Genomic DNA, 20,731 nt, shown 5'->3' on the forward strand with positions numbered 1-20,731 from the left:
GCCAACGTAAATGCATGTTACCATGATATGACTCAATTCATTGGTGTCGCCCTCCTCCTAGTTAGCATCATGGATTTCATTTCAGGGTGATTTATTTCTCTCTGTACCTCCGGTTGATCATAATTTATCCTCCTGGGGGTTCTGCGAAGAGTAATTCAAAGTCCACCCACACAATAAGACATGAAGAGATTTTATTTAGAGGCATAGAGAATTAATGGGGCATGGAGTTGGATGCAGAGAGTCAAGAGTTAGAAAAAACTTGGTCGTTGCTTTTTCTAGCAAATCGTGCTCTCTCAGCTTTGGCTGCCCACCCTCGGTTTCCCATCACATGCTCTTTTATCATTTGCCATACCTCTTCTTCTCGACTCTATCCATTCCTCACTCTCTCTCTCTCTCTTCTCTGAAGTCTGATAAAGCGTGCATAAATCTTGGACCACTCTCTTCCTGTCGATGGGGTCCTGTTCATTCTTATCGTGAATGTATTTTGATGTGTTGTGTGATGGAGAGGAGTTTTTTTCCGCTATCTGCTCTGAGGAGATAGGATTTCCTTGTTTATCGTGCCAGTTACAGGCACTGATGGGCTCACTGGAGCAGTGGAAATCTATTGTTGGAGAGTGGACTGCTTTTATACAGCGGGATAGACTGCTGGGAGTGTGTGTGTAGCAGCTGCTTTAGCGCTTGTTTAGGACTAGGCTTGTCAATATAGTTTAGGAGAAAGTGGAAATTTTGACTCCATCTCTCGTATGACAGAGTGGCAGAGGCTTGGTTGGACGCTGGGATCGTTGGTGCATTGTGACCGCTGGACCAGATGTTATTTGGCTTTTCGTCCGCTGAGGTTGGTTCCAGCTATGGCTGGATTTAGCTGGGATTTATTGAAGCAGCAAACTCATTTTATTAGACTGGATTTTCTGCATCAGTCACTCTTGTCTTTTTAATAGTAATAAAGGCTTTAATTGTAGTTATTTAATGGATTCCAAAAACTAAAACAATTAAGCAATAAGGTACGAGAGGCCGTGCTGTATTCACAATACAGCACGGCCTCACCGCGTCGTGCCTAACAACGCCCTTCAGCCGTGATTTATTCACGATACAGCACGGCCTCAAGTACCTTATTGCTTTTATAAAACGGTTACCACATAATAAAAATATTAAAATCAAAAATATATATTAATTTATATATATTAAGTTGTATGTTTTCATAAAGTAAAATCATTAACTGCCTTCCGCTGTAAAAAGTAGTCCCTGCAGCTGTAACTGTAACTGCTGCAGCTGTGTTTACGTTGCTAAGGGTGGTTGCTAAGGGGGTTCAATGATACACAAAACCGTTGAGTGAAGCGGTCATAGCAGTGCCGTATCATGAATACGACACAGCTGCTGACCAATCATAATTGAGGAATGGAACTAACCGTTTTATAATTAAGCAATAAGGTACGAGAGGCCGTGCTGTATCGTGAATAACTCACGGCTGAAGGGCGTTGTTAAATTAACTTTTTTTCTGTTTTCTTTTTTTTTCCAGATATTTTCCAGTTTTTTCGTATTTATGTATTTTTAATGTTTATGTTTATATGATTTTTCTTCTATCATTATGTGACTGATCTTTAGATTTTTATTAACCATTTTACCAAAAATGTAAAAGAATATTTCAAATACTCTTTAATGGTATCTAGAAGTTATTCTATTTTGACACCAATAAATTATTTTTACATTTATATAAACATTTTTGTTTGAAAATAATTGCATATGATACAAAACACTGATTGGTTTGTCTTTTTTAACCTATATAAAGATGCTTCTAGGTGAAGTATTTCTCTCAATTTTGTCAATTTCGTCTGTGTCAGTCAGTGAGTAACTCTCTCACATTGGCCCCGGGGTCAGCAGACCATCGTTATTGTCGAGTCCTGGACTGGCTTAGGCTGTAATAGAGGGAACATGAAACTGGACACAAGTAGGGATTAACTGTTGAGGGTAACTGGGGGCCAATCAATACTGTAGTCCTTCCATAGAGGGAAAGAGAAACTAAATCTCTAGATTTAGAGAGGAGCAGCTAGTGACGTTCACAAGTTTTTTTTTTTCTGTTGAGTTGTTTTTCTCAAGCAACAGAGTGTCTGGTTTTAACCGAAGAAGCTTAGCCAGGGAAGCTTACCCACAACTCTCTCTCTCTGCTCTCCTGTATGTGAATGTAATCACCGCATCCAGGTTGCTAGAAGGAAATCCATTTAATCAATGTGCTAAGGCAAGGTTGCAGGCATTTTCAGAGAAATTCAGGAAAGAAATCTACACATCAACTGCATTCGAAACATCTCAAATGTAATTACCCAAGCAGATCATTTGTAGACATAGCCTTTCCGTTCAATAAAGTTATTTTTAGAGCAATCAGTGATTAGTTAATTATCTTCAGGAGAGAGATTATGTGCGTGCAGAGGCAAACACTTCTACAAATCTCCAAATTCAGTTTATCTGATAATTATGTTTTAAATAGGTTTGTTTTCTTGGGCTGCAAAGATAAAAAGACTAAATTAATGACTTAAAAGTTGATGAAACACACTTGCAAACTTCTAGCATGTGATGCATTTCCTAAGCTAAACAAGATATTAAAGGAATAGTTCACAAAAAATGAAAATGTGTTGTTTATTTGCTTACCCCCTGGGCATCCAAGATGTAGGTGACTTTGTTTCTTCAGTAGATCACAAACGAAGATTTTTAACTCAAACCGTTGAAGTCTGTTAGACATATAATGGCAGTCAATGGGATCCACGGCTTTGAGAGTCAGAAAACATACACCGACAAACCAAATTAAACCATGTGGCTCATGACGATACATTGAGGTCTTAACACGTGAAACAATCGGTCTGTGCAAGAAACTGAACAGTATTTATATAATTTTTTACCTCTGATCAACCGCAATGTCCAACTGTCCTGAGCGCATTTGTGGGTGAACTATCTCTTTAAATGAGAAAACCAATGAGTTTCTTCAGTAGAACACCAACAAAGATTTTTAACTCAAACCGTTGAAGTCTGTCAGTCATATAATGGCAGTCAATGGGACCCACAGCTTTGAGAGTCAAAAAAACGTACACAGACAAAACCAAATTAAACCATGTGGCTCATGACGATACATTGAGGTTTTAACACGCGAAACAGTCGGTCTGTGCAAGAAATTGAACAGTATTTATATCATATTTTTACCTCTGATCCAACGCAATGTCCAACTGTCCTGAACGCATTTGTGGGTGAACTATCCCTTTAAATGAGAAAACCAATTAGTTTCTTCAGTAGAACACAAATGAAGATTTTTAAGTCAAACCTTGCAGTCTGTCAGTAATATAATGGCAGTCAATGGGACCCACGGCTTTGAGAGTCAACAAAACATACACAGAGAAAACCAAATTAAACCCTGCGGCTTGTGACTATACATTGAAGTCTTAACACGAAACAATTGGTCTGTGCAAGAAACTGAACAGTATTTATATAATTTTTTACCTCTGATCAACTGCAATGTCCAACTGTCCTGAGCGCATTTATGGGTGAACTATCTCTTTAAATGAGAAAACCAATGAGTTTCTTCAGTAGAACACCAACAAAGATTTTTAACTCAAACCATTGAAGTCTGTCAGTCATATAATGGCAGTCAATGGGACCCACGGCTTTGAGAGTCAACAAAACATACACAGAGAAAACCAAATTAAACCCTGCGGCTTGTGACGATACATTGAGGTCTTAACATGAAACAATTGGTCTGTGCAAGAAACTGAACAGTATTTATATCATTTTTTTTACCTCTGATCCACTGCAATGTCCAACTGTCCTGAACGCATTTGTGAGTAAACTATCATTGTAAATGAGAAAACCAATGAGTTTTTTTTTTGTACTGTAATTACAGTTGCAATCAAAATTATTCAACCCCTAGAGACTGCAGTACTTTAAAAATACAAGCTTTTCTGAAGATCCAGGATTTAGGAAAAATTGCATCTACAACAGTTTACTGGCATATTAAAAGTGATAATGTCAATTAATAATGTAATGTTTTTGTGGAAAATATAAAAAAAAATTAAACTTTAAAAAAAGAAACAGTAATACTTTAGAATAAGGTTCTGTTAGTTAATGTTAGTTGATGTATTAATTAACAAACGGAACAATGAACAATACATTTTATTACAGTATTTATTTAACTCTGATAATGTTAGTTAATAAAAATATGGTCATTCATTATTTGTGTTAATTCACAGTGCATTAACCAATGTTAACAAGTACAACTTTTGATTTTAATAATGCATTAGTACATGCTGAAATGAACATTTAATTAAGATTAATAAATGTAGTAGTATTGTTCATTCTTGGTTCATGTTAACTAAAGTAGTTAACTAATGAACCTTATTGTAAAGTGTTGCAAAAAAAACTATAATAGCATCTCAATGATACTAAAATAACGCTGTTTAGGATTTGATTAGATCATGATGATCTCTTCACGAGAGGTTATTGGATGAGATTAGTTTTTTGAAATTAGCCAATGAAAGATGCAGAAAGCAATTCAAAGATGGTCTTCTTTTTTTTCGAATAACATGAACCAAAAAAATAATAAGCACAGAATGTGTAAATCAGGTCAAATCTGATCCACAAGTCTCAATCGGTTGCTTTGATAGTGAACAAACACGCAAATGGTAAGCAGTAATCCAGCTGAGGCAAGCATTAACTGTCTGCTTTTTTAGCAGATCAATTAGGGTGAACATCGCAAAATAATTAATATTCATGACTCAAGTACGCCTGGCACAGTTGCGCTGAGCCGCTGACAGAAAGTAAACTTCCTGAGGAGCGAAGACATGAACAACAGCAGAGAAGAAAAGCCGTCTTTGACAAACGCATGCATTTCTTTTATATTCATATATCTGTCACAACAATTCTGTTTCTGGAAAGTTTAGTTTCATGCTTTCAAGTACTTTCTCGCACGAGTGTATCCGTGGCAGCTAGGCGTTTAAAACTAATGATATTTCTAATGTGTATTTAGAGACGCTGATGAGATTTAGATATGCCCCCACTTTTCAGATTGTGTGTGTGTGTATGTAATGATTATGAATGGGACCCCGTAGAGTTCAGCTCTATTTTCATCTGGCCCTCGGCATCACCACATAATTAGAACAGACAAGGGAATGCAGATATTATTGCACATGCTCTAATTAATGTCATTACACGGGACACAATTTCAATAGTTCCGCTTTCATCTGAACTTGTTGCAATGGCGAGACATTTAGGCTCGCATTCGAATGTTTATTCAGAGGCTTGGCATCGTGCGCAGACTTCTTGAATGTGCATTTTTCACTAATTGCAGAAACGATTAAGTCAAAATGTAATTAGTGGCTAATTCATGGATACATGGATGCAGGTGCACATTAGAGCTGAAGTGTGTAATTTTCTTAATGTTAAAGTACTTACTCCTTTCTCAGTGCAGAGTCAACTACAGCAGGTTGATTTTCAGGAAACATGTCAACACTGGAGCTCTGTGGTGCTTTTAGTGTTTTCTGTTTTCTTCTGTTTTAGTGATTTGAGCCTCCCAACAAAGCAACATTGGCTCAAGAACTGGCTTGAGTTAGAGGCAGGACTGTCAGCTTGGCTCATCAATAGTTCACCCTAAAATGATCGTCATGTCTTTCCAAACCTGTAAGACCTTTGTTTATCTTGGGAACACAAATTAAGATATTTCTGATGAAAACCGAATGTTTTCTGACCCTGCATAGACAGCAATGCAACTACCACGTTTAAGGCCTTTTATTCCTCTTTTACAAAATGTAAAAATAAGTCTCCAGAGTGTGTATGTAGAGTTTCAACTCAAAATACCCCACAGATAATTTTTTATAGCTTGTTGAAAGTGCACCCTTTTTTTTAGTATTTGTCCCTTTAAATGCAAATGAGCAGGTGCTCCTGGCCCTCTTTTTTAGAAGAGGGCAAAGCTTCAAGAGCTGGCAAAAACAAAACGGGACAATCTCACGCACTGAAAATGCTAGAAAATCTCAGTAGCCTTATAGGTTTGAACTGGAATCAGTGTAAGGGTGTGTTCACACTTGTAGTTTGGTTTGTTTGGTTTATTTAAGGAAAATGATACATTTGGTCCTGGTCAACTTAGCGTTCACACTGGCATTTTTGACAGCGAACCTAAAGATACTGAACCTAAAAGCATAGTGATACCTGATTGGTCAGGTTGAATGACGTATATTTTGTGACGGAACTCACCAAACACTACAAACAAAAGGAAAATGTGCGTTTAACTAAAAGCAGTGCTACGGGTGTATTACATCAAAGTAACCATTCATTGATCGTCTGCTCAGCGCCACTTTAAGTTGAATACACCTAATGCCGTCTGCTGCGCGCTAATTGTTGCGTGTATATGATCTAATTTTTACCACCTGCAAACTCACAAAGAGCTCATGAAAGGCACTTTACCTCTTCGTTGCTAATTTTGTCTTGGATACACCGCGTTCCCTTCGTGAAATCATGTCACATAGTGTCGCATCTAAACTAACCAAAAACAGGAAGTAATGATGAGAAGTATTTGGTCGGGTTCGCATTCATATAAGCGGACCGAGACCCATCTTTTTAGTGGTCTCCGTTCACTTGTTTGGTGCACACGAGGGTTCGGATGGCAGCGTTTAAACTTACTTATATGAACTGCAGAGCAATCGGAGCAATCACATCAGAGTTCATTTTAATCGAACCAAACATGACAAGTGTGAACACACCCTAAAAGTCAGGTCATTTGATTGTACTATGCCTAATTAATGCACGTTTATAAATGTGACCCTGGACCACAAAACCAGTCATAAGGTTAAATTTGACAAAACTGAGATTTATACATCATATGCAAGCTCAATAAATAAGCTTTCTATTGATGTATGGTTTGTTAGGATAGGACAATATTTGGCTGAGATACATCTATTTGAAATCAGAAATCTGAGGATGCAAAAAAATCAAAAAGACTGAGAAAATCACCTTTAAAGTTGTCCAAATTAGGTTCTTAACAATGCATATTACAAATCAAAAATTACATTTTGATATGTTTACAGTAGGAATTTTACAAAAAATCTTCATGGAACATGAACTTTACTTAATTTCTTAATGATTTTTGGCGTAATAGCCAAAAATACATTGCATGGGTCAAAATTTTTGATTTTTCTTTTATTACAAATATACCCCAGCGACTTAAGACTGGTTTTGTGGTCCAGGGTCACAAATTACACAGACGGTGCGATTTAAAAATAACAACATAGCTGGTCTCTATTACAGACTTTATAAGTCCCACTTGTGATTATTGGTTTAACACATGCAAGCATTCAAATTCACATTGCTTTCGTATGCATTTTTTAACTACCATATTCCTATTTACAATCATTCTGGTAGCACATGAAGGCAGCATCAGTGAAAACAGCCAGAGACAATGGTAGCTTTAGTGCCAAGCGCTTTCAGAAAGGCAATTTGGAAAACAAACACGTGATACTTTGTCTGGAGCTGACGTTTGCGCCCAAAGCGTTGCTATTGATCCCTAAACATGTAGGGAACTTTACTGATTTTTTTGGGACATTTCCTTCAAACATGAAAGACTCTGGAGACTCCTGTGTTTGTTGGTGCATGCCAAAACACAAAATTTGTAATGTCTCTTTGGTGCTGACATTGTATATCTCCAGCAGCTACAGCCAAAAAACAGTAATGGCAGACAGCTGCTTTTCACTCATGGCTGTGTCTTTGCTAATAGGGCAGAGATCGCCACCAATAGGTGTGACGTGTACATAGGAAGAAATCTGGAATCGTGTGTTCAGAGCAACTGTTTATAATATATTGGGATTATGAAAAAAATGAATGGGTGGATTTTTACCATTATGGGCTGTTTTTTTTTTTCACACACTGACACAACTGTGTTCAAACACCTTATAAAAGTAATTTTTGCATAATAGGTCCCCTTTAAGTCTGCGTGTGTAGTAATTAAATCTGGACATATTACATCCTACAGTCTACAGCACAAACTACATGTTGGCATTGTCATGTGACGACTCTTCTGTGGCCTTATTGGGTAGAAAAATGTCAATTGGATATGCACTTCTGAATCTGGGTGATAGTGGTAGGTCATTCATGAATTTTTTAGCTATAATATTTAATGAATACTGTCAATTTGGACATAATGTTCATTGCATAACATATAGTAGACACACATGCACATTTCATGGAAGTGGCACAGAAATTACTTTTTACATTTATGCATTTGGCAGAAGCAAAACGACTTGCATTGCTTTCATGGTGAACTTTAAGTTCATGCATTCGCCCTTGGAATCAAACCCATGACCTTCAGCTTCTGTTTGAGCTGCAGGAATGATAATTACACATTAATTTTATGCTGCTTGCACTAATTACAAATGACACACTTTAGCTTTAATATATGTAAATATTATGTAAAATGTTTTTTTTTTTTCTTGTTTTACCATGCCTGTTATGTACTGAACTTGCTGCAAGACAAAACGTAGATCTGTAAGATCAAGGCTCAATAGACTGGGGGTTAACATATTGAAAATGTCATTCCTACTCATCTGAATTTGCCCTCACTACATAACGATTTCCAATACTCAAGACTGTCTCATTGTAGGCGTAAACATTCTGTCCATGCCAAGTTTGTTCTTTCATTTAGGACTGACGGTTGTCATTGTAGACGGGCTATTCCAGGACGGCAGTTATTCTTTTAATTACCCAGATGACGACAGTTGTCTCCTTAGGGTTAGATCTGAAGTGAGCCCCGTGGTATCAAGAATGAAATTTCCTGTAGCTCTTCTTCAGAAGGACGTTATGTGCCTCATGCTTAATGTAATAGCATTTAATATTAGCATGCTTAGCATCAGTTGGTTTCGACATTTCAATCAAGTTTATCTGCTCTGTAACTTTTTCAAAGTCGGATAAACCATTGTCACAACTTTGCATAAAGACATGAAGGGAACAGCTGGAACATGTCCCACGCCTGTCTTTTCATTTGGTCTGCGGTGGACCAATTAATACCCAACACTTGTCAATAAAAAATTAATAGGATCACATTAAAAAGCCATTAGAAATGCAAAATCATCCTGTCAGTGCCATAAAGCATGTCACACAGAAATAAAACATCATTAATATTCTGACTAAATGGCATTAGGTGAAAGTTACCGATTCATTTCTGATTAATATCTAGACATGTACCAGCATATCAGTCAATTAATAGCTAATGGCTAATTTTATGTTGAATCACCACTCAAGCATCTATTATTAGTTTCAATAGTGAGTCATTGGTGCAGTGGTTATCATCCAGTGGTAAATCATATTTGGCACCATACGCACACTGTGCTGTTAAATGATAATCTGTCAGTGTTATCCGGTTGACATTTAATGCAATCCAATAGTGTGATTGCAAGCGTGATATTGCTTTTATACACCAGTTCAATAAATAAGCTGATAAGAAACTAATTTAAGGCAGAGTTGTGTAGTACAGTCTTTCATGAATGACTTGTTCTTTTTAGACAAATCTTTTATATGACTCAGGAATTATGAGCTGTCTCAAAGATTGATTTGTTCATTTTGTTGTGACTGTGCATACGCAACATCTCGAAAAGACACTGTAGGGACCTGAAGTGAACTAACTTCTGTTTCCCATAATTCAGGGTGGCCGCGGATCCTTAAAAAGTCTTAAAAAGTCTTAAATTCCGTTGTCCTAAAATAAGGCCTTTAAATGTCTTAATTTGTCTTAAATCTAAATCCAAGGGTCTTAAATTTTTTACACTTTGAAAAGGAAAAGTTTATCGTTTGGAGGAGAATCTCCTGCGCAGGTTCTAAATCTGTTCTGTTGCTAGACACGCGCTTGCTTGACAACGCCTCAGTGTTGCCATATTTAGCGGGTTTCCGCCCAACTACACGCATTTGAATCGCAGATTAGCTGTTAAGTTTAACCATCATAGAGTAAAAGTTTATAATTAGCACATGTTTTTACGTTGCCGCACACAACTGGCGCGAGCAGGCGCAGAGAGAGAGAGAGGAGAGAGAGGCGCGCGGCGCGATTCACACAGATTGATTCCTCTTTAACTGCTATTTGAACGGAAACGTACATACCAAGTCATGTCTTAATACCCGTTTTGGTATTCTGTTTAACAGTCGTTTATGTCTTCAGTGAACCGAAACAGCTGAGAAAGAGATGCGTGCCAGTATTCGGTTTGGGCATTTGGCCTTAAAGAGACAGCGTCCTATAAATACCTGCAGTGAGAAACACTAGTTATTTTACAATTAATTATTAAATTTCCCCTCCTGAATACTAGTGTTATTGATTTTATTACTAACTTTATGTTGTATTCATTTACACTTGTCATTTGTGTAATTGTTCTTGTTTTGTTACTGAACTTTAGTTCAGATAGTAGTTTTTGCTGTGGATGAGAAGTAGCCTACCTAAAGTAAGCATTCAGTAATTAGGAAAAAACAAACTTTTTTTCTTTTTTTTTTTTTTTTTTTTTTTGCTGATCCGAAAAATGATCCGATCCATGACTCAAAATCCGTGTTTGTTACACTGTTACATTGGCTTCAAAGTGTGTGAGAGCCTTGACTTTGTCATGGAATAGAAAATAATTTCTTCTTCTGGAATAGTGTTTTCTGTTGAATATTCCCAAGAATAATCAGTTAAATAAAATAATAATTTAAAATATCTTCATAGTTTTGTGCTAGACTTTTGCGGGACTTTCAATTTGGTCTTAAATTTTGTTTGAAAATGGTATTAAAAAGTCTTAAAATGTCTTAAATTTAACTTGGTCAAACCTGTAGACACCCTGTAATTGATCTTTAACTGATTATCTTTCAAATTCAGAATATCATCAAAGATTATGTATTAAAAGTGTTCAGGGGGAATTTATCTATAAATATGTTTTCGTGTTGAAAAAGTGTTTTCGAATGATTCAGTCGATTGAATGACTCAACACATAATGGCATACTACTCATACTACAGTGTTTATCTTTCTGTGGCAGAAATAGTAACTAGTACACAGTTCAGAATTCAACAAATGACTCACTCATAGAGTTTGCTAATCATATACACTCTAAAAAGTGCTGGGTTAAAAAATAACCCAACCATAACCCAGCTGCTGGGTAACTATGGGACAGAACACGCGTTGGGTTGTTTTGACCCAAGTGCTGGGTTAAATCATTTGACCCAAAATGCTGGGTTGTTTATTTGACCCAACCAGTGGGTCAGATTAACTGTGTTGCTGGGTTAAAAACTACCAAAATATTGGGTTATTTATTGTCTAATTGCCTTGCTACCTTTATATTTACCAATAATAATATATAAATCACAAAAGAATGTAAAATTATTATTGTTTTTCTGTAATACAGTTACACAACACAAAAATTTAATATGTAAATGTCATTTTAATGAGTTTTCATATTTCTTTTTAATACAGTTTTCAAATAGGTGTAGCTGTCACACATTTTGTCCAACCCTTAAAGACACAAATAACGGTTTTAGTAGATCAGTTTCTTTTAAACAAAACTGTAAACAAGGCACACTATATTCATATTCTTTATGTCAACATTGCAGCAGCAGAACACTCAAAAATGAATTATTACCACATTAGAATCATTCCAAACATTGTGCCATTAAAACTAAGCCAAACAGAGAGTCCACCAGACAATTCTTACAATTTAAAACATGTTACAAGTGGCCAAAAAAAAAAACTTCACACATGAAGACTTATGTCCATCAATATGATATACTGCAAGCTGGAGAAATTCCCAGGCAACAAGTCCGCTTCAATGGCATGGCCTGGAACAATGGCGAAGGTCTAGAAATGTTGTTGTCTCATCCCAAGGCTCAAATCCACCATGTTGGTCCCCACCTGTTAATTATACGGCATTTAGTCTTGCAACATTACATTTTAAGTTAAGTGTATTTTATGAACATAAACACAGAGGCATGAAATAAATGCTCATTTTACTTCTCAACTTTTCATACAGTTGTGGTCAAAATTATTATAACACTAGTATTTTCACCAGCTAAATGAGGTTAAGTCAGTGATTTCTATCTTTTGCTGTAGTGTGTCAGTAGGAAATATCGGTTTACATTCCCATTCATTTTGCCATTAATTGTGATAATCCAGTGACATTTTTGTTCTGTGCTCCACACAGGATCTGATCTCATCATCATCCAGAAGAACTGTGAAAGCCTCACCAAGATGCTCCAAGAGACCTAACTGCAAAGCTACAATACTGTTAAAAGTTTTAAGCACTTGTCTAAAAATGTCATAAAATGACGCTGTCAAAAATAATGTCATAAATAAATGTTCTTAATCAATTAACCTTGATTAACTAAATTAAATCAACATTTGGTTTGACCGTCCTTTTGTGTTTAAAGCAGCTTTTGCCCTACACTAGGTGCACTTGCACATAGTTTTTCAGGTAGCTTTGCAGGTAGGTCTCTTGAAGCATCTTGGGGACGTTGTCACAGTTCTTCTGGATTTAGTCTGTCTCAGTTTGTTCTGTTTCTTCATGTCATTCCAGACAGACTGGATGATGATGAGATCAGATATCTGTGTGGAGGATTGGCTGTTGTGCCAATGTAAACTGATATTTCTTACTGACACACTACAGCAAAAGATAAAAAACACTGACTTAAAATCATTTTTTAGCTGGTGAAAATACAACTGTTATAATAATTTTGGCCACCACTGTGTTTATATATATATATATATATATATATATATATACACACCCTTATTAGAGCAGAAAACATAAAACAAAACTTACAGGTTGTACGTCAATGAATGGCCTCTGGGATTCCGTGGTTGTGGGTCTGAAGACCTTTTATCCAGAGTGGGCAGGACTTTGAAAGCACTTTCCCCTTTAGCATCTAAACCATAGGAATAATATGCAAACTGTGAACCATATTTTATAATCAAAACAAACTGAAACACTTTCATATGAAGATTTCTTCATTCCTTTAAATAATGCAAATTAATTCCCACCCTCATTCAACTACTGCAGGTTAAGTTTAGGTATGTGGTCAGATTCAGGGATGTAGAATATGCTCATGCAGAGTAAGGCATCAGTTTGTGCTTCATAAGTACTAATTAACAGCCAATATACAAGCTAATAAGCAACTAGTTAAGTGTTACTGTACCATTGTATTTACCAGTTGATGTGTGTCAAATACAGTTGCATATTGTTTTATAGATTGACATATTATAAGAAAAAGCTTACCTTAAGTCATGTCACCCAGCTCTGAATGCACCTCACTGTGAGCACTGGCAAGAATTAGGTCTGCAACTGTAGCCCAGTCTTCAAAAAGTCTGCCTCTGGATATAGCTTCCTAAAGTCTTGTGAAATCTGATCAAATCTGAAAAACAAATGTGGTTCAATAAGTTTAAGGTTTATACTGGTCTCCTAGTTTGTAATGCAACACAGGCATTCAATAAAATAGAGGAAGAGTAAGGGGCCGTTCACATGCCGCGCAAAACGCGTGAAAACGCAAGACGCGTCGCTTTCTTTCCAAAAACGCAGCTTGCTCTCTCATGGCGTCTGCCGTTGCTAAGCAACCATGTCCCGCGCCTGGAAAAAATGAGCTACCATTATGAGCGTATAATAACGAACTTAAGTGCGCAAAAAACGCGACATGTGAACGGCTACATACACCACGAGAGATTAAGTCTAACTTTACATACTGTAGCTAAGACAACATTACATTTAAGTAATAAACAATAGTACATACCAGTCATATTGTGGTTTAACATTATTAAAGTAAGGGACATAGCGTTTTAGCTAATGCAGATAAGTTACCTCAAGGAAAAAACCGCGAAAATGCTCAACATAAAACATATGGATCTATCGTTGGATTCGGCACGTCGCAAACATTTACTTGAAAAATATGCCCTTAAAAGATAAATTTTTGTATGAAATGATCTAATTTTGACAAAACATTACAAAGCAATACAGTATGCAGACAGTAAAGGAACTTACCCCCGTATTTCTGACCTACTCTTTCCATAAGGCGTTAAAATAAAGGCCATATGTATACTGTAAATTATACAAATAACACTACACACACACACACACACACACACACACACACACACACACTTTATATAACAATAAAGCGATTGTTGAGGCAAAAAAGTACATCGCTAGGCTGCTTAAGTTACAACGTTCGTCATTCACGGAATAAAAATGCCAGCCCCGCACAGCGACATATCAAATATTGCATTAAACAGTGAAATCAGTACGCTCTAAAACACAACTTATTAAAAATAAAGGTAAATAATTATATAATCATATTATTAATTTACCTTATAATCCTGCTTGCTGCGAGGTGCGTGACCGCCTGGCGACGAGACGAGTGAAGAATCCAGAATGTTCGATGAAGTGAAAAAAATAAACAAACCGGTTGGGTCAAAATAACCCAACCCAGGTGTTCATAGTGAAAGAACCCCTTATAGTCCATTTGACCCAGCATGATCAACCCAACTGTGTGTTTACAGTGCCTCAAACAACCCAGAATTTTGACCCAGCACAATTAACCCAGCAATGTGTTTACAAAAATAACCCAGCACTTTTTAGAGTGTAGAATAGCTGATTTTATTTATTTTATTATATATTTTATATAATATATGATTATTATTTTTTTAAGTATATTATTCACTAAAATGCAGTGCTGTTTGCCAGTTAACGTTGCATTTATGGCTGTCACAATATTAGATTTCTCACTAAATGATTGTCATGGCCTCAAAAATGTGCAATAACGATATATCTATAGAAGTTTCTAAAAAAATAAAAAAATAATTTTTGTTTCTTTTTGACCAATGAACCACACCATTGCATACAAAAGGAACAATTACACTAAACAGAGGAGACTAAAATGCTATCCGATTTTAGTTTAACACTGTGTCAAAGTAAGACAATTTCTGATATTAAGTACGTATTTTGTGTTATAGCATTGTTTAAGTGTTTGAAATAACTTACTATTATGAACGGATTCTTTTTTTTATAATATTCTATAAAGTGATAAAGGCTATTTCTCAGCTTTTATTTACATTTGAACAAAAAGTGGCATGTCCAAAATTATTCATACCCTTTGCAAACTGTTACAGTCTATGGGAAAATCCAAAGTTCTATACCATTCCAAATAGTCCAAGCTGTTCTAAAGCATCCCAATTACCCTGATTCATTGGGAACAGCTGTTTTAATCAACTCAACAGGTGAAAAACAGAAGCTCTCTGCTGTTGGTTTGTGGACAGTCATGGCTAAGACAAAGGAGCTCACTGAGGACCTGCGGCTGCGCATTGTGGCTGCTCACAAGTCAGGAAAGGGCTATAAGACCATATCTAAATGTTTTGAAGTTCCAGTGGCTACAGTGCGAAGTGTTATTAAAAAATACAAGACGTTCCGCACTGTGAAAAATCTCAGAGGACGTGGTCAGAAGCCAAAAGTGACACCTGTGCTGGCCAGGAGGATAGCAAGAGAGGTAAAAAAAAAAGAATCCAAGGATCACCACCAAGGCCATCCTGATGAATCTGAGCTCTGCTGGTGGCAACATCTCAAGGCAGACAGTCCAACGGACACTGCACACCACTGCGTTCCACGGATGCAGACCAAGGAGGACACCACTTCTCCAGATAAGGCACACAAAAGCCCTCTTGGCCTTTGCAAATGCTCATCTGGACAAAGAAGACGACTTCTGGTCTTCTGTTTTATGGTCAGATGAAACAAAAATTGAATTGTTTGGCCACAATGATGTAGCCTTCATTTGGCATAAAAAAGGAGAAGCCTTCAACCCTAAGAACACCATCCCCACTGTCAAACATTGTGGTGGGAACCTAATTTTTTGGGGGTGTTTTTCAGCCGGTGGACCAGGGAACCTAATCACAGTAAACTGCACCATGAAAAAGGAGCAATACATCAAAATTCTCAACAACAACATCAGGCAGTCTACAGAGAAACTTAACCTTGGGCACCAGTGGACATTTCAGCACGACAATGACCCAAAACACACAGCAAAAGTGGTGAAGAAATGGTTAGCAGACAAAAACATTAACGTTTTGCAGTGGCCCAGCCAGAGTCCTGACTTAAATCCAACTGAGAATCTGTGGAGGGAGCTAAAGATCAGGGTGATGGCAAGGAGACCCTCCAACCTGAAAGAGTTGGAGCTCATCGCTAAAGATGAATGAGCAAAAATACCAGTGGAGACATGCAAAAAGCTGCTCAGCAATTATTGGAAGTGTGATTGCTGTTATAGCCAATAAAGGCTTTTTTTATTGATTATTGAGAAGGGTATGAATAATTTTGGACATGCCACTTTTTGTTTAAATGTAAATAAAAGATATTTTTTTCCACAATGATGCCTCTTGTACATCGTCTTATTATCTTCTGGGAGACATCTGTGTCATTTCAAATAAAATAAAAACTTGCTGGTTGAATAAAAGTAACTTTAAGTCAGAATTTGCCAGGGGAATGAATAATTTTGGGCTTGACTGTATATATATTTTTTTTTACTTCTATAAGTCTTGCTTGTGTACTTTCTGCACAAGGGCGCCCTCCAGTGTCGAGTATGAATGAAACAAATAACATGTGAGAATTTAACACTGCACTTGCTATACTATATACTTCAGTGTGGTAAAAGTTAAACAAAAATTATTATGCTAATAATCTTATAATAAATCAAAAAACAAGACGTATTGAAAAAAACTAGGGAGTTGAAATGGCAGCTGCAGCCAGTGATTAATCCTCTGCTGCCATCTTCTGGTTATATGGGTAATTGCATGTTATTTTCATCTTAAAAAGATGTTGTTTTCCATGGAAATACTTTTTTCCAAGTCATCTTTATGAATAAAAAGTGAATATTTGAAGTGAATTTTTTATTGCACAGCTGTAGAGTTCAAAAATAATAAAGACTTAAAATATTACAAGATTTTAAAATGTGTTCATGACTATGAAGGCAAGTTACTTGATTATTAAGAATACGATTAAGATGTCCTTGAAGAGAAGTATCGCTAGCTAGCTAAAGCTAGCCTAAACGCGTTATGATAACGTTTAGCTGTCAGCATTTAAATGAACAACTATGCATGGACTCTTTTGAGATTACCAGGCTCTGCAGTTTTTTAAATGTTGTTAAATAATATGAAACTAAATGTTCGTGCCGCTATCATCATTATTTATGTTGCAATTATTATTTTTTTCAGTTTCTGATAAGAACAAATTGAAAACAGCATAGACCAAAAGATCGATTGGGATTCAAGAATCAATATTGGTTCATAAAAATGAGAATATTAAATTAAATGTAACACAAAAATAAATGCAATTAAATGTGTTAATATAATTAAAATATGGAAATAAAAATTATGGGTATTAATTGATTATGATGGAATTGTTACAACCCTGTCAGTCAAAATGACAGACAATGTTAGTCTAACACAACCTCTGATCGAGACACCACTAAAACACAATAACAATAGTTCATTATTTAAATATAATGAATGTAGTCAATACCGTTATATTATCTGATTTAATTTTATCTAAAATATTTTTGTATTTGTATTATGTATTTATATATGCTCCGATAATTTACTGTTGAAAAAAGCACCAAAAACTGCATATAAACAGACATACAGTGTAGTCGTGTGTGCTTTCGTCATTTAAAAGAGCTAATTCATGTGTCTGAATTGGAGTTGCTTGATTTGTTTAATTGTTTTACTTAATCAGCCTCTAACAACGCAGATGTCATGTGCAAATATACACCGGCATGATTCATTCATAGTGAATTTAATCTTGTTCAGCAACTAAGTGATATTAAAATGTATTTAAGTGTGTGTAACTGCTTTTCTGCTTCGGGTATAAAGGCAGATTTCACAACTCGTCATGGATCCATGTAGATGACAATATGTCTCTTGCATCATATCCGTGCCATGCGTTTCTTTCCCTTCACACATGTCTCTCTCTATCTCTGTCCTCTGTAACATGTTGTGTAGGTTGATATCTCTCATGAATAATAAATGATGGGTCCTGATTGGTAATCCACTGATAACTCCATGAGCCACAGACCTTGTGGATGCATCATCTGTCCTCCAGCACCCTCTCAATCCATTCATTCCATCCATCCTCAATTAGAGATTATCATCTCTCAGTCTGTAATATATTGAATGAGTCATCCCACCATCACCACCTCACTATACAAGGTCTCTCTCCCTATTCTCTCTCTAGAATTCGTCATGCTCTAAAATGAGCTCTTGCCTGTGTTTTTTTTTTTTCTGTCTTGATTGTCTCATGAATGTTTTGTGAGCTTGAGACAAACCAGGCTAATGATTTGCTTTGATGTTTCAAAAGTTATAAACTTTCCACAGCAGAGGAATGATTCATTTCTGGCTCTTTCTCTTTCTCTTTATCAGTATTTTGCAGCCTGACATGGGGAAAAAGTCCAAATACAAAACCTCAGTGAAAAAGAAGACTCTAAACCCAGAGTTTAACGAGGTCAGCTATTTCAATTAAAGGTGTGGTCACATGAAGCTGCACAACTGAATGAGATTATGGTTCTCGCAATTTATTAAGAATGAAAAATGCTGATCCCTTTCCATTCAAGTCTATTTGCACTTAAATGCCTTTTACACTTTTTTTTTTTTTTTTTTTTTTTTGCAGTGGTGGAGCATTGCAGCCAGTCACAGACAAATGCAATGGCAAACCAAAGGCATTTAAATTAGTGTATATTCCTTATAGGGGAGTGTTGATTATCCTTTTAATCTAAAGTTATAATCAGAATAAAATAGAAGAAATGCATAACAATGAGGGTGTTTTCACAGTCATGCAGCCCTTTAGACTTTCTGCTCTATTCAAATGCTTTCATCTTCATGTAAATGTGGGCGAACAGAAACACAAGCACAAGTGAAAAAGTTTTATACTTGGCTGCATACCTGTGAATTTTGTATAGTCACAGATTGATCTCAACTCAAAACGAAGAATAAAAACTTGGTTTGGAATTTGTGGGAAAGTAAAGTAGGTGGTATATATGACACATTTTATTCTTTTTTTTTTTTTGTACTTATTTATGATTTATTTAAAAACAGAAGCCTTAGAATTTAACATGTTCAAAGCTGAGTGTGACCACACTTGAGTGTGAATATAAATGTTGTTTTGTGCCTCTACCAAAACTCATGTGTGTCCTCTTCAACCCAGGAGTTCGCCTATGAAGTCCCGCATGATCAGCTGGCCAAGAAAACCCTAGAGATCTCAGTCTGGGACTACGACTTGGGCATGAGCAATGACTTCATAGGTGAGTTTTACATGCAAAAATATGCATTTCCATGAAGTCTATCACAGCGTGCCAATATACAGCCATATCGCAAGGCTATGAGTGTGATATGTATTCACACACTAGTGCCGTCGAACTGTTTTATAAATGCAATACTTCGACAGCACAAGTGTATAAATACATAAGAAACAACAAAGTGTTTTAAAAACGCTCTTTTGTGCAAACTACTTCCTTCTGCCATTGGATTCAAGTGTTAGTTTGACAGTTTAATCGCTGATCCCAAGCCTCCATTACTAATTTGAAAACGTCACTTCAGAGCTAGTAATAAAGGAATGTTGCGTTGTTTCATTGAAAGCTTGTTGTATTACTGCATTGAAAGCTCACTGTATTATGTAGAGTATTATGAGAGAGATTTAAGCCAGTGTGATTACCTGCATCTCATACAGCATTCATTCTTCAGCTCAATCTCATATAGACTGTTTTCAAACAGCATAAATTAGCAGGTTTAGACAGTATAGCAGAATAGCATATTCAGTAGTATTTTAAACATGCCATCCATGCTGTTGTTTATAGTATGACCACACATCCAGCTAACTGACCAAATCGTGGCGTAAGTGCAAACCCTTTATTCACAATAGAACATTAGTTTGAATGTCTGCTGATATGGAAAGCGATATCTTTGTTGCACTATCCTTTCATCTGTTAAGTGTGATTTCTGATGACAGCACTGTTCAGTGCATTTGTTGGCTGCATCCAACAAAGTATTGTTGAAAGTAAAATTAACATCCTTGTTTACAACCCTGTTTCGGTCTCTTTCAATATAAAAGTCTTTACTGCTGACTCACTCATAAAAACAATCTCTTGTCGCCATCTAATAGAAGAATAACGTAACTAAAATCGCCATCACAAACATACACACCATTTCCCAATACTAAATACTATTATTAAATATTAGTATTATTTATATAAAATATTTTTTATTGAATGATAAAAGTTGCTAGGCAATTCAGTCAAAAGTACAAACGCGCGCGCTACAGCATTAAATTTATGTAAAATAAACATGATGGGATTTTGCCCTCAACAAATAATAGATTAACAAGACCAAAGACTGCTGTTAGATTTACCCAAAACAAATTGTATCTCATGTTTAACCACTATAGAGACATCAGAGCCAGCAGCAAAATCCAGAAGACCTAGGCAAAGTGAGGCTGCTCTTAGCGAGTTCATGAGCACTGAATGGCCGCTGATGCCCTGGAGCTCACATTTATAAAAACATTAAAGCAAATTTTCTAATATATGTTATTGTTATTAACAAACTGCATATTTTAAGTTTAAACAAGTACATTCTCGCCTCTAACAACTACATTCCATGACAAAAAAAAACATATTATTTATACTAGGGCTATCAAAATTAACGCGTTAACAAATTCATTTTAACGGCACTAATTTTATTAATGCGCGTTTTCT

At 36.2% G+C, this 20,731-nt stretch overlaps 1 protein-coding gene and 1 long non-coding RNA gene across 2 annotated transcripts in view; one reads left to right on the forward strand and one right to left on the reverse strand.

The window, feature by feature from the left end:
• The window catches only part of LOC141287788 (double C2-like domain-containing protein beta), an 89,260-nt gene that overhangs the window by 27,391 nt on the left and 41,138 nt on the right, over positions 1–20,731 (forward strand). Inside the window, exons 8-9 of the mRNA XM_073819914.1 lie at positions 18,408–18,489; positions 19,189–19,285. Coding sequence (XP_073676015.1) covers positions 18,408–18,489; positions 19,189–19,285 — 179 coding nt within the window. The remainder of the gene's footprint in view (positions 1–18,407; positions 18,490–19,188; positions 19,286–20,731) is intronic.
• LOC141286578 (uncharacterized) lies at positions 11,417–13,391 on the reverse strand. The gene is made up of 3 exons (XR_012339298.1): positions 13,234–13,391; positions 12,781–12,883; positions 11,417–11,873 (listed from the first exon to the last, which is right to left on the reverse strand). It is a non-coding gene; the product is annotated as an uncharacterized lncRNA (long non-coding RNA).

Source organism: Garra rufa, chromosome 15 (genome assembly GCF_049309525.1).
Source record: "Garra rufa chromosome 15, GarRuf1.0, whole genome shotgun sequence".
Taxonomy (NCBI): domain Eukaryota; kingdom Metazoa; phylum Chordata; class Actinopteri; order Cypriniformes; family Cyprinidae; genus Garra; species Garra rufa.